General features: G+C 53.6%; 3 protein-coding genes across 3 annotated transcripts in view; all 3 read left to right on the top strand.

Moving 5' to 3' along the window:
- Positions 1-2875: 2875 nt before the first annotated feature.
- On the top strand, positions 2876-5443 carry LOC136367739 (protocadherin alpha-6-like). Its single transcript, XM_066329536.1, has one exon. It carries the CDS (start codon positions 2876-2878, stop codon positions 5441-5443), a length of 2568 nt encoding a protein of 855 aa, XP_066185633.1.
- Positions 5444-11267: 5824 nt separating this feature from the next.
- On the top strand, positions 11268-14329 carry LOC136367738 (protocadherin alpha-6-like). Its single transcript, XM_066329535.1, has 2 exons — positions 11268-13787; positions 14321-14329. The coding sequence occupies exons 1-2, from the start codon at positions 11268-11270 to the stop codon at positions 14327-14329; spliced, it is 2529 nt and encodes an 842-aa protein (XP_066185632.1).
- Positions 14330-18334: 4005 nt separating this feature from the next.
- LOC136367737 (protocadherin alpha-2-like) overlaps positions 18335-23287 on the top strand; it is a 90915-nt gene continuing 85962 nt past the window's right edge. The window contains exon 1 of the mRNA XM_066329534.1: positions 18335-20842. Coding sequence (XP_066185631.1) covers positions 18335-20842 — 2508 coding nt within the window. The remainder of the gene's footprint in view (positions 20843-23287) is intronic.

Raw genomic sequence — 23287 nt, 5'->3', positions numbered from 1 at the left:
GGATAAGAGTTAAGAGTTAAGAGGAGAGGTAAGAGTCAAGAGGTAAGAGAGTTAAGAGAGCGAGGTCTTTGTTACAATGCATTGTATTTCCTTTTGTGATGAATCTTCTAATTTACAGTGAGTAACCAATATAAGACACAAAATCCTATAGAATCTACATACAGCCTGTAAGAGCTATTATATTACCATACTGTATTATTTTTTAAACTCTAAAAACTACTCTTTAGACTTCTGTTTTGCCACATTGACCTTTGGATCCATCAGCCAGCAGAAAGGTATTGTTCAATCAAAAGAGATTCTCCTTTAACTAGCTATGCTATTGTTTTCAGGTTATATAGTAATTAAGACTCAGTACCCTACAACTCAAAGTAAGCTTTCATTTCTATTTCGATTATAGGTGTCATATTTTCAGAATCTTTTGCTAAGCAATTATATTTATAATGTTTCCCTGATTCATCTTCCCCAACATCCCACCCTGCAGTGCTGCTTTTGTGGGATCCTCTCAGGACCTCCAGCAGTTCTGAGTATTCTTGCTTGGTGTTGTTCCCTGTGATATTACAGCTTATCAAGTGACTTGCCATGCGTGCCTTTAGTCCCTTTTTTTTGATGCGAAATTTTGTTGGTCAACCAGAAGACTTTTTGAAATTTATTTAGTTCTAGCATCCTTTTTTTGGGACATTGCATCAGTCATCTCCCTGGTGCTGGTCTTCTAGCTGGCATTAAGGGACAGTGTCCTTTCAAAGAAATTCTCCTGGTGCTGGGGTTAGTTTTTGTGAAGAAGCAACTAGTGATGCTACAGGTGAGTTACTGCTACCAGCAGAGGCTCTGTGTGAGACAAGCTGTACTTTGGTTCCTGTCCAGCTGTGGTATCTTCATGTTGGATCGACCGAGTTTTGCCTGAATTAACATTCGTGTAGGTTTGGAGCACCATTGTGTGCTCTCGTTCATTTCTGCTGCTCCCTGGCACCGGGTGAGAAGTGGGCAGCAAAGACAGATGGAGAGGTGACCTTAATGCTTTTCTAGGAGCAGATGTGTTGGGCATGCCGAGGATGCTTTCAGTGGTGATGCCGTGGTGAATTTTTTAATAGATCTGCAGGTGAAAAATTTGTCTGGCCGAATTGTTCTTCATCGAGGTAAATGAGGAATGTTTTGTCATCATGCTTCTTTTTTTTCTGCATTCTTGGAGGATTATCATAGTGGAGTCTGCTTTTGATTTTGCAAAACAGAGACTTCCTTGGGTCATTTAGAGTCTGGAGCCTTTTTTTGTATTAGATATCTAAATGTGTGGGCTCTTCTCTGATGTAACAAAGGTGTTCTTTATGATGTGATTGCTTTGTCGATTTATTTATCGGGTCGTTGACTTGACTGAAGGATCCAAATGTGGCTTTGATCCTGAAGGGAGAGGAAGCAGCAGGCGCACCGTTGTGGAGCATAACCAGAAGGCAAATCTCTGTCATGAGGAATGAGAGCTGGGAGCGCCCTTTTGCTAAAGGGGCTGTCTGTGCTTCATGACGTGGTGGAGTAAGTATTCTAAAAACATTTCCTCAAGTGGAAAAATTCTAGAAGATACAAGGATGGCAGCGATAGAGAAGGAGAGGGAAAGACCACACAGCTAGGAGAGAAAGAAAAAAGCAAACAAAAAGAAGAAGATAAGCAGGGAAAAGACAAAGCAAAGAAAAAGAAGAAGATAAACAGGGAGATGAAAAAGGAAAAAGGACAAAGAAAAAGTGGAATAACAGAAACAATGGAAGAAATCATTGCACGGTAGAGAAATGGGAAGTTTTACCGAAGGACAAGTGGTGGACAAACGGGCATCTGGATTTCGAGGAGATTCAGTCATATGACCTGGAGATCGAAGCAAGAGATAAAGGGGCTCCTCCACTTTCCCGTCACTGCAGCGTGGAGCTTGAGGTGCTGGATGTGAACGACAATGTGCCGGAGGTGCGGTATTAATAGTAAAAATATTCATAATAATAGCAGTAGTAGCCGAAGTAGTAAAGAAAATATTGAACTCGCTACAATGAAAACAATATAACTAAAAAACTACTCCACTCCCAAAAACCGGAACCCAACCAGCAACACCATTCCAAACCACAATGAAAGTAGAAAGAAGGGCAGAATGGAAATACAAAACAGAGGATAAAAGAGCTGACCAGGACGCACCGACCACATCTGTAGACATTGAGAGGAGTTGGTTCCTAACACCTTTGATAAGAGCAGCACAGCTCTCCAGCAATGATACTCTGTAATTAGCGGTGATGGTTCCGCATTTAATGATCTCCGCGGTGGCAGAGGACACTGACGAGTTTCCAGTGCAGCTAAAGAATACAGGTGCCGGGAAAGAGAAGGGAAAGGAGCGGATAGAATGGAGAGTGGCATAAAAAGGAGGAAAAAATAAGACAGTCAAGGAAGAAAAGGAAAAGAGTACAAAGACAAAAAGGAAAGAGAAAGGAAAAATGTCCGTGAAGAAGGAACCGCAGGATGCAAGAAAAATGAAAAGGCAGCGAAGAAAGAAAAGAAGAAATGAAGGTCTACTTTCAAAGAAAAAGGAAGATATAAGGGGAAAAAGAGTAGCACGACAGAAGACACGGCAGAAAACATACCCATCGCGGGGCGGAGGCAGAGGCGCTGTGTGTGAGCGTGTGAGGCGGCGGAGCAGCGCACGGTGTCGCTGCAGGCTCGGGAACGGCGTGTGGGCGGCTCCGCCCCGGTGCGGCGGAGAGCCCGGCTGTGAGCGCGGGGGGGCGGCGCGGGCCGGGCAGCAGAGCCGGTGCGTCCGGGCGGCGGCGGGGAGCCGTGCGGGACCGGGCCGGGCCCGGCACACACAGCGGCGGCCGCAGCAGCGGCGGAGAGAGCGGCGGCGGCGGCGGCGGCGATGGGGGAGCGTTGTCGTGCGGCGCTGCGGGTGCTGGTGCTGCAGGCGGCCTGGGCGCTGGCGGGCGGGCAGGTGCGGTACTCGGTGCCGGAGGAAGCCGAGGCCGGCACGGTGGTGGGCCGTCTGGCGCAGGACCTGGGCCTGGAGGCGGGCGAGGCGGAGGCGCGGCGGCTGCGGCTGGTGGCGCAGGGCCGGCGGGCGAGCGTGGAGGTGAGCGGGGCGAGCGGCGCGCTGCTGGTGAGCTCGCGGCTGGACCGGGAGGAGCTGTGCGGCAAGAGCGCGCCGTGCGCGCTGCGCCTGGAGGTGCTGGTGGAGCGGCCGCTGCGCGTCTTCCATGTGGAGCTGGAGGTCACCGACATCAACGACAATGCCCCCATCTTCCCCGCCGCACGAAAAAACCTCAATTTATCGGAGACCTCCCCTCCTGGGTTTCAGATCCCGCTGGAGGGCGCATCAGATGCGGATATCGGAGCAAACGCGCAGCTCTCCTACACACTCAGCTACAGCGAGCATTTCTCTCTGGACTTGCAAAAAACCGAGGAGGGCGGTGAGTCCGTATTCCTGGTGCTCAGGAAGCCGCTGGACCGAGAGACGATTCCCGTTCACCGGTTGGTGCTGACGGCGAGTGACGGGGGCCGGCCGTCTCTGACAGGGACAGTGGAGATGGTGATCTCGGTGCTGGATGTGAACGACAACGCGCCCCAATTCAACCAGTCGGTGTATAAAGTGCAGCTACCCGAAAATGCAGAACGCGGCACTTTGGTGACTCGACTAAATGCAACGGATTTGGATGAGGGGGCAAACGGTAATATTTCTTATTCGCTTCAGATCCTGTCACCTCAGGGTGGAAGAGATGTTTTCAGAATTGACAAAAACAGCGGAGAGATCCGTCTAAGGGGTGACTTAGACTTTGAGGAAGATAATCTCTATCGCCTGCAAGTGGACGCGACAGATAAGGGGACGCCCCCGCTGTCGGGTCACTGCAAGGTGGTGCTGGAGGTGCTGGACGTGAACGACAACGCGCCGGAGGTGCGGGTGACGTCGCTGTCGGTGCCGGTGTCGGAGGACGCGGCGGTGGGGACGGTGGTGGCCCTGCTGAGCGTGTCGGACCGGGACTCGGGGGCGAACGGGCGCGTGCGGTGCTGGGTGTGGCCGGCGTCGCCGTTCGGTCTGGAGGCGACGTTCGCGGGCTCGTACTCGCTGGTGCTGCGCGAGGCGCTGGACCGGGAGCGGGTGTCGGAGTACGAGGTGGAGGTGCGTGCGGAGGACGGCGGGGCGCCGGCGCTGCGCGCCAGCCGCGGGCTGCGGGTGCCGGTGTCGGACGTGAACGACAACGCGCCGGCGTTCGCGCAGGCCGTGTACACGGTGCTGGCGCGGGAGAACAACGCGGCGGGCGCGGAGCTGGCGCGGCTGTGGGCGCGGGACCCGGACGAGGCGGGCAACGGGCGCGTCAGCTACTCGGTGTGGGAGGGCGGCGCGGCGGCCGCGTCGTCGTCGTCGTGGTCGTCGTGGTCGGGGGCGGCGGGCGGCGGGTGGCGGCCGGCGTCGAGCTACGTGTCGGTGGACGCGGAGAGCGGGCGTCTGTGGGCGCTGCAGCCGCTGGACTACGAGGAGCTGCAGGTGCTGCAGTTCGAGGTGCGCGCGGTGGACGCGGGGGAGCCGCCGCTGTGCGGCAACGCCACGGTGCAGCTCTTCGTGCTGGACGAGAACGACAACGCGCCGGCGCTGCTGCCGCCCGCGGGCTCGGCGCCGGAGGCGGGCGGCGCGGCGGCCGAGGCGGCGCGGGCGGCGCAGGCGGCGGGGGGCTCGGTGTCGGCGTCGGACACGCTGTGGGCGTGGGCGGCGTGGGGGGCGCCGGCGGGGCAGGTGGTGGCCAAGATCCGCGCCGTGGACGCCGACTCGGGCTACAACGCGTGGCTGCGCTACGAGCTGTGGGAGCCGCGGGGCAAGGGCCCCTTCCGCGTCGGGCTCTACAGCGGCGAGGTGAGCACGGCGCGGGCGCTGGACGAGGCGGACGGGCCTCGCCACCGGCTGCTCATCGTCGTGCGCGACCACGGCGAGCCGGCGCGCTCGGCCACGGCCACGCTCAGCGTGTCGCTGGTGGAGGCGGCCGAGGCGGCGCTGGCCGCGGCCGCGGGATCGCCGTCGTCGTCGTCGCGGGCGGCGCCGGGCGCGGACGCGGGTGCCGGGGCGGCCGGCGCGGCCACCAACGTGTGGCTGGTGGTGGCCATCTGCGCCGTGTCCAGCCTGTTCCTGCTGGCCGTGGTGCTGTACGGGGCGTCGCGCTGGGCGCCGCGGGCGGCCGTGCTCTCGGGGCCCGGGCCCACGACGCTGGTGTGCGCCAGCGAAGTGGGCAGCTGGTCGTACTCGCAGCGCCACAGCCGCAGCCTGTGCGTGGCGGACGGCGCGGCCAAGAGCGACCTCATGGTTTTCAGCCCCAACTTCCCTCCGCCGCCGCCCGGCGCCGCGCCCAAGGACACGCAGCCGGAGCCCTCCGCCCTCCTCGGCACGGTCAGTGGTGCTTCCCTCGTTTATTTCTCTGTTCCTTCTCATCCGCCCTCCGGGTAGTTGCTGTTGGAAGCCGGGCTCAGTTCCCACGGCTTAGGGACGTTCGGTGCTTAGCGGGTACTTAAAGACGCCAAAGGCCCCTTCGCTTCTGTCCCCGTGTCCTTTCCGCGGCCCCCGGCTCTTTCTGAGGCCGGTGCAGAATGTAATTCCTCTTCGAGCAGTTACTGTAGGCAGCTGAGGGTTTGGGCTCTGAATGTGAGTTCTTCTGCTCAAAAATTAAATTACTCTCCCGTGCGACAAGCACTGCCCAGAGGTGTGAGATTTGCAGACAAGAAGTGGGTTCTGATGCTGATGTGTAGCATTTCCAACCGAGCTGGGTGAAGGAGTTGAAGACAGCCGGGCTGTGGCGGTGACAGACCCGCAGGTACTGTGTACCACCTCACTGCCCTTGCTGACTCTTGGTTGTGCTGGTATTCACTTGTGTTTTCATTGAAAACTGCCCTACTCTTCAATTGTAGTTATGTGTGAAGGTATGACACAAGGTGAAAAGTGGATATTCAAGGGCAATTTTTGTCTATTATCCTTCTACTCTGAGACTCATTTAGAAAATAATGTAGTTGTGTCAGAAATTTCCAATGATGTTTCTTTGATCCTGTATCAAAAGGATCATTGTGTTGTGGGTAGTAGTATAAAGTACTCAGGGAGAAGAGTGTATAAAGTAGAAAATCTTCAGGGAGATGACCCGATATATGTGTTTGGGAAGGGAAATTGATTTGTTGTTTTCCTGTTGCCTGCGTTCCTGAGGATTTGTGTTCCTGACCAGAGACACAGTGTGAAGTGCACTGTCCTTCTTTGTTGTTCTGTCGAAATTTGCATCAATTGTGTCGTCAGTGATCAATACTCTAAGAGGCCCTTAAAAGTGGAAATCTTCCCTTCTGTAATGAACAAACAAATCGCCCCCAACATCAAAGAACCGCTTTTCACCACCAATTCCTAAATACCATCCTGGTACACAGGCAGTAGCATGTGTTAGTGTCCTCCCCACAGTATCGGTTCTTCCCTGGGATCACAAAATCAGTGCCACTGCTGTTTAGAGGTTCCAATATCACCTTCGAAAATAGCATTCCCATAGAAAAGCAGTGCAAAAGATGAGGTGTCAGCAGCAGAACATCTGCCATAGACGGTGTTGATGATACCATCCATGGAGTTTTCTGGTGTGTCATTGCTGGGAAGGATAAGCAATGGTCATGTGGAACCTTGAGGAAGGAAAGGAAACTGTGATCTGTTGTACCGAGTAGGGCCTGGCCCTTTTCTGATGGGAAGGGTGACCATGAGCAGCAGAAAGGCTTGTGTGGGAAACTGAAAATCCTTGCAGAGACCATGGATCCTGTCATGAGAAAATATCATGAGGTTATATATTTGTCTTTAGAACAGGTCTCAGAGCGGGGGAGTGAGGGAGTTTTAGAGGAAAGGGCGAGACAGGATGGGAAGGGAGTGTTCTTTCTGAGAATGTTTTCCTTGGTCCTGAGGGTCTGGAGTGGGAGGCCTTCCTGATAATGAGATGAGAGTGTGATACAGAAATGTCCTCAATGTCCTTTGCAGTTCGGAGTCTCTCCACCAGGGACTGTGTCTTCTGCTGCTCCCTGCCTGATGTAGGCCCTGTGTTGGTAAGAGGTGGTGAGATGGAGAGTGCTGGGTGTTGTCTGATGGAACAGCTTGTTCAGGTTCATGGTGTTGTGGGAGGGGAACACCTAAACTTGCTGTCCTCGTGTAGCTGTGGGCTTCCATAGTAGTGTCCACAGATGTAGATTTTGCTGTGATGGTTCCTTGCTCCTCCTCAGGTGGGGTTTACAAGGATTTTAATCTTTATGTGCTCAACTTCCTTTACTTGTGCACTGCACAATTGGTCTCAGTAGAGATGGTGTGTCCTGATGTCACATGTGGATGGTTCTGATATTTGCAGGAAGACCCTGAAACCTGTCTCATTATCCCTGTTCATGTGGTACAAGTTGTCCCACTTGGTTGACACTGTGAGTGCTCTTGTGCTTTGGCAGTTTCCAAGTTTCTCTTGAAGAAATAAATTTGTGTGGACTGGGATCAGAACTGCCACAGCTCAAATCACAGGATATTTATGAGCTATATGTCCAGTTCTTTGGCATTTTTGCGTACACTTGCTGAAAAGGTGGAAAGCATTCATGCTGAAGATCACGTAGCTGGGAAAAGCCTGTCAGATTATTTTAGACTGTATATCATTTGTGGTGATCGTGAAAGAAGATGAGGAAGCACAAGGGCCCAGATCACATGCAGAGTGGGTTTACAGACAGAGCATGTTTCTGAGGTTGAGCAATGTTGGATATTTTGGCAGTGATCCTGCGTGTGGCACTAAATAGGGGCTGGGCCTGTGTGATGGGGAGGGTGAATTTAAGAAGGAGGATTGTTTTCCCAGGAAAATGGAGCTGCTGCGTGGAACACAATGTATGTGCTTGTGGAGGAACTTGTGGAGAATGTCTGGTTAGCTGTGGAGATCTCATTTCCCATGCCTTAGAGTGAGAGATGATGCCAATAGAAAGCCTTGAGAAAATATCCACTGTAGGCAAATCTGCAGACGGCTGGGACAAGGACTTCTGCTGACCTGTATATTCTAGAACATGTGGTTTTAATTGCAAGGGTCGTGGGTAAAAGGGCCTTGCCTTCAGCCACCAGCCTCGGCTGAAGAGAAGACCCAAAGAGAGAGGGAGAAAGTACAGCAGGGTGAGAGCTGAGAGAGAAGGGAGCGAGAGAGCAAGGTGGCAGGGGGAAGAGAGTGAGAATAGGGGGAGGAGGAAGGGTAAGAGCTAAAAGTTAAGAGGAGAGGTAAGAGTGAAGAGGTAAGAGAGTTAAGAGAGCAAGGTCTTTGTTACAATACATTATATTTCCTTTTGTGATGAATATTCTAATTTACAGTGAGTAACCAATATAAGACACAAAATCCTATAGAATCTACATACAGCCTATAAGAGCTACTATATTACCATACTGTGTTATATTTTAAACTCTGGAAACTACTCTTTAGACTTCTGTTTTGCCACATTGACCTTTGGATCCCTCAGCCAGCAGAAAGGTATTGTTCAATCAAAAGAGATTCTCCTTCAGCTAGCCAGGCTATTGTTTTCAGGTTATATATTAACTAAGACTCAGTACCCTACAACTCAAAGTAAGCTTTCATTTCTATTTCGATTATAGGTTTCATATTTTCAGAATCTTTTGCTAAGCAGTTATATTTATAAGGTTTCCCTGATTCATCTTCCCCAACATCCCACCCTGCAGTGCTGCTTTTGTGGGATCCTCTCAGGACCTCCAGCAGTTCTCAGTATTCTTGCTTGGTGTTGTTCCCTGTGATATTAGAGCTTATCAAGTGTCTTGCCATGCATGCCTTTAGTCCCTTGCCATTGATGTGGAATTTTCTTGGTCAACCAGAAGACTCTTTGAACTTTGTGCAGATCTGCCATCCTTTTTTGGGACATTGCATCAGTCATCTCCCTGGTGCTGGTCTTCTAGCTGGCATTAAGGGACAGTGTCCTTTCAAAGAAATACTCCTGGTGCTGGAGTTCCTTTTTCTGAAGAAGCAACCAGTGATGCTACAGGTGAGTTAGTGCTACCAGAAGAGGCTCTGTGTGAGACAAGGTGTACTTTGGTTCAGTCCAGCTGTGGTATCTTCATGTTGGATTGACCGAGTTTTGCCTGAATCAAAATTCCTGTAGGTTTGGGGCACCATTGTGTGCTCTCATTCATTTCTGCTGCTCCCTGGCACCGGGTGAGAAGTGGGCAGCAAAGACAGATGGAGAGGTGACCTTAATGCTTTTCTAGGAGGAGATGTGTTGGGCATGCCGAGGATGCTTTCCGTGACAATACCGTGGTGAATTTTTTAATAGCTCTGCAGGTGAATAGTGAGTCAGGGCCGAATTGTTCTTCATCGAGGTAAATGAGGACCGTGCTGTCATCATGCTTCTTTTGTCTGCATTCTTGGCGGCTTATCATGCTGGAGGCTGAAGGGATTGATTTTGCAAAGGAGAGACTCCCTTGGGTCATTTTTACTCGGGAGACTTTTTTGTATCAAATGTCTGAATGGGTGGGCTCTTCTCTGATGTAACAAAGCTGTTCTTTAAGATGTGATTGCTTTGTTGATTTGTTTCTCGGGCCGTTGAGATGATTGAAGGCTCCAAATGTGGCTTTGATTCTGAAGGGAGAGGAATCTGCAGGTGCATGTTAATGGAGGAAAGGAAGAATGCAAATCCCTGTCATGAGGAATGAGAGCTGTGAGCGCCCTTTTGCTAAAGGGCCTGTCTGTGCTTCATGACGTGGTGGAATAAGTATTTTAAAAACATTTCCTCAAGTGGAAAAAAAAATAGAAGATACAAATACGGCAGCACCCGATAAGGAGAGGAAAAGACTGAACAGGGAGGAGAGGAAGAAAAAATAAAGAAAAAGTAAAAGGGAAAAGGTCAAAAAGAAGTGGAATAAACGGAACAATGGAAGGAATCATTGCAAGGTACAGGAATGGGAAGATTTACCGAAGGAGATGTTCATGGAGAGTTTTATATAAACATTTGGAAAGGATTATAGTAAAGGAAATAGAGGGACATAAGAGATAAAGAAAGAAAACGAGAAGGAGGATGTAAAAATTATAGCAGTTAAGAACATGAAGAAATACATAGGAAAGAGAACCAGAAAAACAGAATGGAAAGAGACAAAAAGATAAAATGTAAATAGAAGACGAAAATGAATGAGGAAAGGATGTACCAGTGAAGGCGACTACACAATTAAAAACTAAGACAGAAAGGGATCCGGGAGGTAACGAAAAGAGAAGAGAATGGAAGAAAAAACAGGAAGATAAAGAACCTGATCAGTAGGCACCGACCTGTACGTTTAGACGCTGAGCAGACTTGACGACTAACATTCTTCCCGCGGTTTCAGCACTTAGCCCCGGCGCTGATATACCATAACGAGCGCTGATATACCATAATTAGCGCTAATATAACTAGCGCTGATATAGCGTAATGAGTGCTGATATACCGTAACTTGCGCGGAGAGCTCCGACTTTGATGGCCTTCACAATAATACAGAAGGCAACTAGCGAATTGCCGGCGAATGTAAAGAAGAGCAAAGATTGGAAAGGAAAATGAGTTTTAAAAAAGCACAGGGCAATAAATCAAAATGACAGCGAACAGGAGACACAGCAATAGAAAGGAATGGGAAAATTATACAGGAAAGAGAAGGTAAAAGAAGAAAAAGAAAAGCCGATGAAAACCAGAGAAAATAATGGAAGGAAGAAAGGAAGGAGCAGAGGAAAGAAAGAAATGAACCTATGCAACCATAAAGCAAGCGATAAAAGAAAAGAGGTAAGAACAATAAAAGAGCTCAGAGGGAGAGGCGTCAGATTGAATGACAAAGAGGGAAGCGGCGGCGGGGGGCGCTGTGGCGGAGCAGGTGAGCCGGCGGATTAAACCAGATCAAAAATACCGAACTGAAAGATAAAGGACGAGACATTAAAAAATGGAATAAAGAAGAAAATAAATACGAGAAAAGACGGCGCAACAAAAAAGAAAAAAAGAGAGAGGAGCAGGACACGGCAGAGGAGCTGGCCGTGATGGAGCGGAGGCAGAGGCGCTGTGTGTGAGCGTGTGAGGCGGCGGAGCAGCGCACGGTGTCGCTGCAGGCTCGGGAACGGCGTGTGGGCGGCTCCGCCCCGGTGCGGCGGAGAGCCCGGCTGTGAGCGCGGGGGGGCGGCGCGGGCCGGGCAGCAGAGCCGGTGCGTCCGGGCGGCGGCGGGGAGCCGTGCGGGACCGGGCCGGGCCCGGCACACACAGCGGCGGCCGCAGCAGCGGCGGAGAGAGCGGCGGCGGCGATGGGGGAGCGTTGTCGTGCGGCGCTGCGGGTGCTGGTGCTGCAGGCGGCCTGGGCGCTGGCGGGCGGGCAGGTGCGGTACTCGGTGCCGGAGGAAGCCGAGGCCGGCACGGTGGTGGGCCGTCTGGCGCAGGACCTGGGCCTGGAGGCGGGCGAGGCGGAGGCGCGGCGGCTGCGGCTGGTGGCGCAGGGCCGGCGGGCGAGCGTGGAGGTGAGCGGGGCGAGCGGCGCGCTGCTGGTGAGCTCGCGGCTGGACCGGGAGGAGCTGTGCGGCAAGAGCGCGCCGTGCGCGCTGCGCCTGGAGGTGCTGGTGGAGCGGCCGCTGCGCGTCTTCCATGTGGAGCTGGAGGTCACCGACATCAACGACAATGCCCCCATCTTCCCCGCCGCCCGAAAAAACCTCAGCATCGCGGAATTCACCACTCTGCCGGGGTCTCGTTTCCCGCTGGAGGGTGCTTCGGATGCGGATATCGGAGCAAACGCGCAGCTCTCCTACACACTCAGCCCCAGCGAGTATTTCTCTCTGGATTTACAAAAAACCGAGGAGGGCGGTGAGTCCTTATTCCTGGTGCTTAGGAAATCTCTGGACCGCGAGACGATTCCCGTTCACCGGTTGGTGCTGACGGCGAGTGACGGGGGCCGGCCGTCTCTGACAGGGAGAATGGAGCTGGTGATCTCGGTGCTGGATGCGAACGACAACGCGCCCCAGTTCAACCAGTCGGTGTATAAAGTGCAGCTGCCGGAGAATGCAGAACACGGCACCTTAGTCATCCAGCTAAATGCCACGGATTTAGATGAAGGGTCAAACAGAAATATCTCTTATACGCTCCAGACGCTGTTCCCTCAGGAGGGAAGAGACGTTTTCCGAATCGACAGAAAGAGTGGAGAGATTCGTCTCGGGAACAATTTAGATTTTGAAAATGTTAGCCTCTATCGCCTGCAAGTGGACGCGACAGACCAAGGAAATCCTCCGCTGTCGGGTCACTGCAAGGTGGTGCTGGAAGTGCTGGACGTGAACGACAACGCGCCGGAGGTGCGGGTGACGTCGCTGTCGGTGCCGGTGTCGGAGGACGCGGCGGTGGGGACGGTGGTGGCCCTGCTGAGCGTGTCGGACCGGGACTCGGGGGCGAACGGGCGCGTGCGGTGCTGGGTGTGGCCGGCGTCGCCGTTCGGTCTGGAGGCGACGTTCGCGGGCTCGTACTCGCTGGTGCTGCGCGAGGCGCTGGACCGGGAGCGGGTGTCGGAGTACGAGGTGGAGGTGCGTGCGGAGGACGGCGGGGCGCCGGCGCTGCGCGCCAGCCGCGGGCTGCGGGTGCCGGTGTCGGACGTGAACGACAACGCGCCGGCGTTCGCGCAGGCCGTGTACACGGTGCTGGCGCGGGAGAACAACGCGGCGGGCGCGGAGCTGGCGCGGCTGTGGGCGCGGGACCCGGACGAGGCGGGCAACGGGCGCGTCAGCTACTCGGTGTGGGAGGGCGGCGCGGCGGCCGCGTCGTCGTCGTCGTGGTCGTCGTGGTCGTCGTGGTCGGGGGCGGCGGGCGGCGGGTGGCGGCCGGCGTCGAGCTACGTGTCGGTGGACGCGGAGAGCGGGCGTCTGTGGGCGCTGCAGCCGCTGGACTACGAGGAGCTGCAGGTGCTGCAGTTCGAGGTGCGCGCGGTGGACGCGGGGGAGCCGCCGCTGTGCGGCAACGCCACGGTGCAGCTCTTCGTGCTGGACGAGAACGACAACGCGCCGGCGCTGCTGCCGCCCGCGGGCTCGGCGCCGGAGGCGGGCGGCGCGGCGGCCGAGGCGGCGCGGGCGGCGCAGGCGGCGGGGGGCTCGGTGTCGGCGTCGGACACGCTGTGGGCGTGGGCGGCGTGGGGGGCGCCGGCGGGGCAGGTGGTGGCCAAGATCCGCGCCGTGGACGCCGACTCGGGCTACAACGCGTGGCTGCGCTACGAGCTGTGGGAGCCGCGGGGCAAGGGCCCCTTCCGCGTCGGGCTGTACAGCGGCGAGGTGAGCACGGCGCGGGCGCTGGACGAGGCGGACGGGCCTCGCCACCGGCTGCTCATCGTCGTGCGCGACCACGGCGAGCCGGCGCGCTCGGCCACGGCCACGCTCAGCGTGTCGCTGGTGGAGGCGGCCGAGGCGGCGCTGGCCGCGGCCGCGGGATCGTCGTCGTCGTCGCGGGCGGCGCCGGGCGCGGACGCGGGTGCCGGGGCGGCCGGCGCGGCCACCAACGTGTGGCTGGTGGTGGCCATCTGCGCCGTGTCCAGCCTGTTCCTGCTGGCCGTGGTGCTGTACGGGGCGTCGCGCTGGGCGCCGCGGGCGGCCGTGCTCTCGGGGCCCGGGCCCACGACGCTGGTGTGCGCCAGCGAAGTGGGCAGCTGGTCGTACTCGCAGCGCCACAGCCGCAGCCTGTGCGTGGTGGACGGCGCGGCCAAGAGCGACCTCATGGTTTTCAGCCCCAACTTCCCTCCGCCGCCGCCCGGCGCCGCGCCCAAGGACACGCAGCCGGAGCCCTCCGCCCTCCTCGGCACGGTCAGTGGCACTGCTCTGCTCGCCTCTTGCCCTTTGATTCACCGCATCTTTTCATCTCTGCTCCTTCTCCCCCGCCCCCTGGGTAGCTCTCTCTTGCCGCGAGGCTCCGCCCCCGCAGCCTGAGGGCTGTTGGTGTTTGAAGACATTAAAGGGGCCGTTTTATCTTCCACCATGTCCTTTTCCAGTTTTGGGATTTCTTGGTGTGTCCTAGCGGAAATGAGGTATTATGTCGCCCCAGACCACTTATCACCCACAGCTGAGTCTTGCTGCGCTGGGGAGGAGTTTTACCCTTGGATGAAATCACTGCCTATTGGAGGGAGAGCTGCCGTGGGGTGCCAGTTTTGCAGACAACTTTCTTACTTTTTTACATGAAGGGCTTCGATATTAGCTTGGTGGAGGAATACAAGACAAGCCGTGGTGGTGGCAGACCCCCTATCACTTTGTGTTGATTTAATACCTTTGCTGACTTCTGACCATATTGGTATTAGGTCTGGATTGGTTTTGAAAACTGTTTTCTTTAGTTTTTCTTGCAGGAGACGTGACACAAAATTACACATGGGGCAAAAAATTTTTGTCTTACTGTGGAAACAGCATTCCTGCATTTTGATTCTATGAGCACGCTCATTAACAAAGTAGACAGGGATGTATGAATTTTTATTATCATCTTTTTCCTTGTATATTCCTTTCTGTAAAGGAAGGGAACTGTGACATGTTTATTAAAGTGAATGTGGCAGTGACAGAATAAGGCTCAGATATTTCTATATGTGACCTTGAGCAGAAGACGACTTACCCAAGGTAGTTGGGATTCATTGGGAAGACCACGGGCCATGTCTTAATAGAAGACCGAGTGATGATGTGGTTATCTTGAGAACTCGTGTCCTAGAGTGAGCAGTGATGGATACCTAGAGAAAACTGTGAAGCAAGATGGGCACAGAGTCTTCTGCCTGGGATGCTTTGCAGGGCTCGAAACTTCTGGAGTTGGAAGCCTTGTGAATCTTGAGATGCTGTGTGCTATATGAATGGCCACAAAGTCCTTTGAGGTGATGAAGTTCTCCCAAATAGAACGAGGTCTGTGCTGATACATTGTTAATATATTAAATGTGTTGGTAAGAGGAAACGCAATGCTGAATATTTTTTGATGAACCACTTCCCTCTTATTTTGAGAAAGGCATTGTGGGAGTGTAGGATTTCAGCTTGCTGGAGTCTTTGTGTAGGGATGGATGTCTATGGGAGCTTCCTCATCTGTTGATTTTGCCATGATGGGTCCTTGCTGCTTGTCAAGTGGGATTTGCAAGAGGATGTGGTGAGAAGGAGAGTATAATCTGTGTGTGCCTCATATCTCCTACTTGAGCACTTGCAGGGTCAGCCTCAGTAGAAATGGGGCGTTCCCTTGTCATGCCTAACCTTGGTACTTGCACAGCCACACAAAACCCTGCAGAGCAGCCCAGCTCTGATGTTATCATAGAAATTCTCCCCCACAGTTTATCTTGTGACTGTGCTTGTGCTTCAGCATTTGGTGTGGTTCTCACAAAACAAAATGAATCCGGATCAGCTGTCACTCTGATCACAGAATTTTAAACATCTCTAATGTGTAGCTCTGTGGTGTTTCCATCTGAGATTGCTGAAAAAGCACAGAACATTTAGGATTGATTTCACACAGTCTGCCAGACATTCTGTGGCTTTGCATCCCTTCGTAAATTCTTTGAGGCAGTTGTGAGGGAAGATGCAGATGTGTGGAGGCCTGGATCATGCTCAGAGTGGGTTTTATTGCTAGGCCAAGCTGTTTTGGTGGGGCAGTTTGGGTGCTGCCACTGTAGTCCTGCAAGTGGCATGGAGTATTGCTTGGGCCCTCTGTCATGGGGAGGGTGATTCTGAGTGGGGAGGTTTCTTCACTGAGGAAATGAAAATGCTGTGTAGCATAAGGACCATTACTGGGGAAGAAAAGCTCCATCTGCTTAGCTGGAGATTCATTTCCCAGAGCTTGGGTTAGAGGATTCCACTGGAAAACCTTGTGAAGGCACCTGTCACTCAGGACTGCTTGCCTGGGATCCTCTCAGGCCCTTCTGAAGTCCTGTGTATCCTTGGTACTCTCCATGCCCTTCCTGCCAGATGTGAAGACATCTACCATGCACAGCTCGGACCACTTACTTTTGAAAATAGGGTGTTGTTGAAACAGCAGCTTTTCCAAATATCAGTTCTGCTTGGTCAGCCTTCTCCAAAGCTCTCTGGATGAAGGAACTAGCAGAGTTAGTTCCTCCTTGTTTACATCTCTTCTCTTGTCTTGATAGGGAGTGGAAAAAGTTCTGCCCATAACCAAGAAGTTGACAGACCTAGCATTTTGATACGGTGTAATGGGACCTTCTAGTTTTCTTCTCTCCTTTAAAAAAAAAAAAAAAAATCCGTATTTATCCATATTTTAAATTTTTTCTACTTTAGCATTGGCAATGTGTTGGTAACAGTGGATGAAATGCAGACTGCTGAATTTTGGCAGCTCTCAGGTAGCAGATTTCCAGCAGCCAACCACCAGTATGAGGGATGGATTTTCCAGTCTTCTAAGCTGAGATTGATATTGGGAGGATGTTCTGAGATTTGCAGGTTCTCTCCTACTTCGCATGTGATAAAAGTACATGAAGGAGCATTATCCTTTGTTTAGTGATTTAGAGGCTTTGGCAGAATGTGGGTCATTTCCCCCTATTAATCTTCCCCAGAATTTTCTGATAACATTAAAAGAAAATATGTTTCAGAACCAATTCCCTCCCTTGAAAGTAAATCTCTTCTGAAGAAGGAGCCAGAGATGCTTCAGGTAAGTTGCTGTTATCTAAAGAAGATGAGTCTGAAAGACAGTTGTACCTTTATACATCTTTAGTCATGTCATTTTGGATTGGCCAAATGTGCCTGGATTTGGAGTTGGCCTGGGTGATCATTATGGATTCCTTCCATTTGGAAGAGGTCTATGATTCCTTTACTGGGTCAGCAGAGCACCGCTGCCTCCTCCCATTCCTATTTTGCTGCTTCCAGACACAATACGAGGAAATGGCAGGAAGCACAGATGAAGAAAGGACCCTAACATATGTCTCAGAGGGGATCTGTTGGAAGGCGGGGATGTGTTCCCAGAGAAAATTAAATTACACAGATAGAATGACTTTGTTGCCTTAGCCTGTGGATCAGGCTTCGCAGAGGCATTCCACGGGGAGTAATCCCCGGGGGATGGACGTTCTTGCTGTGTTTCTGACTGTCCTGGCCTGCCTGAAATATGAAGCCAGAAATTTTCATTCATCATGCAGGTGGCAAATGAGGCCTGAAAAAGTCCTTCATCGAGGTATATGAAGAGTGTTTGGAAGCTTTGGTTGCTCCATTTTTTTCTTTTTTTTCAGCACTCAGGAAGGATTGGTGTGCTGCACTGTGATGGTTTTGAGTTCGTCAAGAAGATACCCCTGGGTTGTTTGTGTTGAGTGAAGTCTGTTTGCACTAATGTCGAAATACCTAGGGATTTGGCCTGTGTGTCTGAGGGCTGTGGGTTCTTTTCCTGATGAGGATGAGGCCTGAAGAGTGTGGTTTCCATCCAGACCGTGAGGTGCAACAGCCCTCTGTCAGTCTGGCATAGACTTGAAGTGAGCAGGAAGTTTGTTCCTTGAGTGGAGAGATGAAAGACGACAGTGGAGAGGAACGAGAACTGTTACCAATGGGGTGTTTGTGCTTCATGGGGAGGGTGATGTAACCACATGGAAAAATACATTGATTACAGAGATGAAGAAGAAACAAAGAGAGAAGAAGAGAGAGTAAGTGTGCGTAAGGACCGTGACGAGGAGGAGGAAGATGGGAGAAGGAAGGAAGGCAGGCAGGAAGGACGAGTTTACTGGCATGCCGCAGATTCTATTGCTGTACACAGAAAGGGAGGAGATCCAGAAAGGAAGACATGAAAGGAGCGAGAGAAGAGAAAGAAAATCAAAAAGAAAATGCCGTGAAGGAATGACACAAGGATGAAAGATGACAAACACAAAAAAGAAAACAACAGCAAAGGAGAGGAGCAATAGCCACCGACCCTACCTGTAATCGCTGGGTGAAGCTGGTTATCAAGAGCCACTGCCTGGATTAGAATATTCCACGGTCTGACAGTAATGCCACGTAAATAGAGTTCATGGATCCGGCTTGTTTATTCTGCTGTCTGGCTCCGGAAGCCTCCTGCAAGTTACCGGAAGGAATAAAGAAGAGTAAACGGGAAAAAAAGGAAAGAAAAAAGCCCAAAGAAGAAAATTAAAGACGAGCACGTTTGGAAGAGAAAAAGAGAAAAGATGACCATTACGGAGCGGAGCGTGTGAGGCGGCGGAGCAGCGCACGGTGTCGCTGCAGGCTCGGGAACGGCGTGTGGGCGGCTCCGCCCCGGTGCGGCGGAGAGCCCGGCTGTGAGCGCGGGGGGCGGCGCGGGCCGGGCAGCAGAGCCGGTGCGTCCGGGCGGCGGCGGGGAGCCGTGCGGGACCGGGCCGGGCCCGGCACACACAGCGGCGGCCGCAGCAGCGGCGGAGAGAGCGGCGGCGGCGGCGGCGGCGATGGGGGAGCGTTGTCGTGCGGCGCTGCGGGTGCTGGTGCTGCAGGCGGCCTGGGCGCTGGCGGGCGGGCAGGTGCGGTACTCGGTGCCGGAGGAAGCCGAGGCCGGCACGGTGGTGGGCCGTCTGGCGCAGGACCTGGGCCTGGAGGCGGGCGAGGCGGAGGCGCGGCGGCTGCGGCTGGTGGCGCAGGGCCGGCGGGCGAGCGTGGAGGTGAGCGGGGCGAGCGGCGCGCTGCTGGTGAGCTCGCGGCTGGACCGGGAGGAGCTGTGCGGCAAGAGCGCGCCGTGCGCGCTGCGCCTGGAGGTGCTGGTGGAGCGGCCGCTGCGCGTCTTCCATGTGGAGCTGGAGGTCACCGACATCAACGACAATGCCCCCATCTTCCCCGCCGCCCGAAAAAACCTCAGCATCGCGGAGTCATCGGTGCCGGGGTCTCGTTTCCCGCTGGAGGGTGCTTCGGATGCGGATATCGGATCGAATGCGCAGCTCTCCTACACACTCAGCCCCAGCGAGTATTTTACCCTGGATGTTAAATCGTCTGATGAAAACAGGAAGTCTCTCTTTCTGGTGCTCGCAAAGTCTTTAGACCGCGAGACGATTCCTGTTCACCGGTTGGTGCTGACGGCGAGTGACGGGGGCCGGCCGTCTCTGACAGGGACAATGGAGCTGGTGATCACTGTGGTGGATGCGAACGACAACGCGCCCCAATTCAACCAGTCGGTGTATAAAGTGCAGCTGCCGGAGAACGCTACAGAAGGGACGCTGGTAGCGCGTGTGAATGCCACGGATCCAGACGAAGGAAGCAACAAGGAGTTTTCTTACACCATCTTGACTTCGATTCCTCTTAACAAAGAACTCTTTACCATTGACACCAAGACGGGCGAGATCAGACTGAACGGTACTTTGGACTTCGAAGACATCCATTTACACGAATTGCAAATCGAAGCCACAGATAAAGGGACACCCGCACTGTCAGGTCATTGCAGCGTGGAATTGCAGGTGCTGGACGTGAACGACAACGCGCCGGAGGTGCGGGTGACGTCGCTGTCGGTGCCGGTGTCGGAGGACGCGGCGGTGGGGACGGTGGTGGCCCTGCTGAGCGTGTCGGACCGGGACTCGGGGGCGAACGGGCGCGTGCGGTGCTGGGTGTGGCCGGCGTCGCCGTTCGGTCTGGAGGCGACGTTCGCGGGCTCGTACTCGCTGGTGCTGCGCGAGGCGCTGGACCGGGAGCGGGTGTCGGAGTACGAGGTGGAGGTGCGTGCGGAGGACGGCGGGGCGCCGGCGCTGCGCGCCAGCCGCGGGCTGCGGGTGCCGGTGTCGGACGTGAACGACAACGCGCCGGCGTTCGCGCAGGCCGTGTACACGGTGCTGGCGCGGGAGAACAACGCGGCGGGCGCGGAGCTGGCGCGGCTGTGGGCGCGGGACCCGGACGAGGCGGGCAACGGGCGCGTCAGCTACTCGGTGTGGGAGGGCGGCGCGGCGGCCGCGTCGTCGTCGTCGTGGTCGTCGTGGTCGGGGGCGGCGGGCGGCGGGTGGCGGCCGGCGTCGAGCTACGTGTCGGTGGACGCGGAGAGCGGGCGTCTGTGGGCGCTGCAGCCGCTGGACTACGAGGAGCTGCAGGTGCTGCAGTTCGAGGTGCGCGCGGTGGACGCGGGGGAGCCGCCGCTGTGCGGCAACGCCACGGTGCAGCTCTTCGTGCTGGACGAGAACGACAACGCGCCGGCGCTGCTGCCGCCCGCGGGCTCGGCGCCGGAGGCGGGCGGCGCGGCGGCCGAGGCGGCGCGGGCGGCGCAGGCGGCGGGGGGCTCGGTGTCGGCGTCGGACACGCTGTGGGCGTGGGCGGCGTGGGGGGCGCCGGCGGGGCAGGTGGTGGCCAAGATCCGCGCCGTGGACGCCGACTCGGGCTACAACGCGTGGCTGCGCTACGAGCTGTGGGAGCCGCGGGGCAAGGGCCCCTTCCGCGTCGGGCTCTACAGCGGCGAGGTGAGCACGGCGCGGGCGCTGGACGAGGCGGACGGGCCTCGCCACCGGCTGCTCATCGTCGTGCGCGACCACGGCGAGCCGGCGCGCTCGGCCACGGCCACGCTCAGCGTGTCGCTGGTGGAGGCGGCCGAGGCGGCGCTGGCCGCGGCCGCGGGATCGTCGTCGTTGTCGTCGCGGGCGGCGCCGGGCGCGGACGCGGGTGCCGGGGCGGCCGGCGCGGCCACCAACGTGTGGCTGGTGGTGGCCATCTGCGCCGTGTCCAGCCTGTTCCTGCTGGCCGTGGTGCTGTACGGGGCGTCGCGCTGGGCGCCGCGGGCGGCCGTGCTCTCGGGGCCCGGGCCCACGACGCTGGTGTGCGCCAGCGAAGTGGGCAGCTGGTCGTACTCGCAGCGCCACAGCCGCAGCCTGTGCGTGGCGGACGGCGCGGCCAAGAGCGACCTCATGGTTTTCAGCCCCAACTTCCCTCCGCCGCCGCCCGGCGCCGCGCCCAAGGACACGCAGCCGGAGCCCTCCGCCCTCCTCGGCACGGTCAGTGTTTCTCCTTTTCTAGCTCTGCCCCCTCTCACCGGGCTCCGTCCTCGCGGCTTAGGGCCGTCTCTGTCTCGTGGTCGGTTACCCTCTGAGTGCTGGTTGCACTATCCCTTTGTCCTAATGGTCTGTAATGTGCTACATCGCAGCAGGTGCTGTATGCCGCTCTGGTCTTCTCTCTTCCTTATAGCGTATTAAGGAGTGGAACTGTGCAAAATAGTTAAATATTGGTGCCCTCTGTGCAAAGCTGAATGAAATAGTTCGTTGTTTTGTGGCTTCTTGTGAGTCTTGACTTTTTTGATATCACTGAGAATGTTGTTCTTATAAATGTAATTTTCTTCTCTATTATATAATTTCAGAACATTACTTGACTGTTTCAGGATTAGTTTCTTTCTGTCTTAAAGCCTCATCTTCTTGTCTACTGAGATTTTTAGTCCTTGCATTGAAAATTTTTTGCCTTTTTCCTTCGTAGATCTTAAGAGTCATCAATTCTTTCTGCACTTCTTTTTCAGCAGACCTGTATTTGAACTCTGTTCAATAGGGTGATATCTTTTGTAATCTTTGATATATTACTGTCTGTGACTTTCTGAGATCCCCTCATGAGTTTTTAAATGGAACAATTCCTTGTAAAGATCTCTTCCCGACTGCAGTGTTTATCTTATCTTGCTGGTTTATCAGGTCTGGTTCTTCCACTGTCGTGTTAATCGTAACTCTTAGTGCCTCTTTCAGTCTTTTATCTTGAATGGAGTATCTTCACTTGCCCACATTTCCCTGTCTTAAAGGTAGGGCTGTTCTAATGAATTTCTTGCTTTTGACTGCTGAAAATTTCTGGTTTCCAGTTCTTTTTTTACTCAGAAGTCTGTCCTCCTTTTTGATTCACCTCTGGAACAGAAATCTGTATAATAAAGTTCTTGCCTCTTCACTGTGCATGGCACGTATTAGTTTGTGAATTACTACAGAATTACTATGGACCTGATAAAGACAGATGCGTTTCGTGTTTTCCCCTTCTAAGTATGATTGAAATGCACTTTCTGATGTAAGGCACTTAATTGCAGAAGAACAGGTACCGAAGGAGATGTCAAAATGTTCAGCTGTAGTGCTAGAGCGAGCAAGACATATTGGCAGAGGATTTGTTTTTGATGGGTTAATATATTTGTAGAAGCACCTTAGTTTGGTTTCCGACTTGGGTAGCCCCATGCACTCAGCAGTCATAGATATTATATTTCTGGGATGTTGTGGGATTTTAACACGATCTTATTTGTATTTACCTAATTTATTTTTATTTTTCCCATCCCTGAGAATATTTATAAAAATAAACTGGGATTTTTTTGGCTCCTTGTGTGCTTGACCTATGATGGTCATGTGAATACGAAGATGGGTGACGCTTGAAACTTCCGATTTCCTCATAATGCGATTTAGCTTGATTTTATCAGGAGATGTGTAGGCAATTGTGAGTGAAAGCCATGCTGCCGAATAATGCTCTTTTATTTCAGAGTCTGTGCCCCTTGCCATGGCTGTGGTTCACTGTCTTGTCGTCTCTTAAGGTCAATTTTACCTCGAGAGAGTCTTCAGGTTTCATTTGTTTCTGCCTTCATAGAAATGGATCCAGAAATGCTGGCAATACAGCGGGGATTTGAAAGGATGAAAAAAAACCCTGTTCGCTTTTTCAGCCCTGCTTCCCCGAAATCTTGAACAGTGATCCTTGAACACAGGCCTGACAATGGACACCCGTTATTTAGAAATAAATTATTATATTTGTGGTTTATATTACAAACCATATGGTTTATATTATAAACCATTTATTTAGAAATAAATCAAGGCAACAGTTAGAATAGCAACAGGTGTAATTAAAAATATCTATCGAGGGACCTACATGGACTTTTTTACCTCCGGGTACATGCATCATTAATTCTTCCCGTGGTAGAACCAGCACCTCACTAATGTGTGAAATTACCTGGTTTATATTACTGCCTGGCTTGTGTGGCAGGGCAGCAGAAAGTGCTGTAGTTGTGTAGAGAAGAGTCTCTGATGTATTTATGTCAGTAGATGAGGTGGGAGACTGGGAACATGTTAAGAGGTGAACTGTGCCTTGCCAGAACAGTGGTGCAGCCCTTTTATCTTGTCTTCAGTTGTGTCATGGTTGTATGATTCTGCTGTGTCCTGCACAGCTCATCTCCATCAGTAATGGGCAACTGTTTTGTCATACTGTGAGTTTCTACCTGCCTAAAAATGATAACCAAGACTTTGATCTTCACTGTCCAGCTACACTTGGGGGATAAAACTTACAGAAAATACTTTACTGATACATAAAGGTGGGAGAGTTCAGGTTCCCTGAGCTATTTCACCCTTCTGAGAGGATTTCTGCTCTTTTGGTTAACGTTTAGAGCATAGCGTTAGGGCATCGCTGATGGAGTTGAAAGCCTTTGGAATTGGTATGTGCCGATG

The sequence above is a fragment of the Sylvia atricapilla genome, chromosome 14, assembly GCF_009819655.1.
Source record: "Sylvia atricapilla isolate bSylAtr1 chromosome 14, bSylAtr1.pri, whole genome shotgun sequence".
NCBI classification, from domain to species: Eukaryota; Metazoa; Chordata; class Aves; order Passeriformes; family Sylviidae; genus Sylvia; species Sylvia atricapilla.
This window is presented reverse-complemented; position numbering and strand designations above follow the sequence as displayed.

Bases quoted from the DNA above. Each gene is read 5' to 3' on its own strand.
- LOC136367739 (XM_066329536.1), top strand. From the start codon at position 2,876: ATGGGGGAGCGTTGTCGTGCGGCGCTGCGGGTGCTGGTGCTGCAGGCG.
- LOC136367738 (XM_066329535.1), top strand. From the start codon at position 11,268: ATGGGGGAGCGTTGTCGTGCGGCGCTGCGGGTGCTGGTGCTGCAGGCG.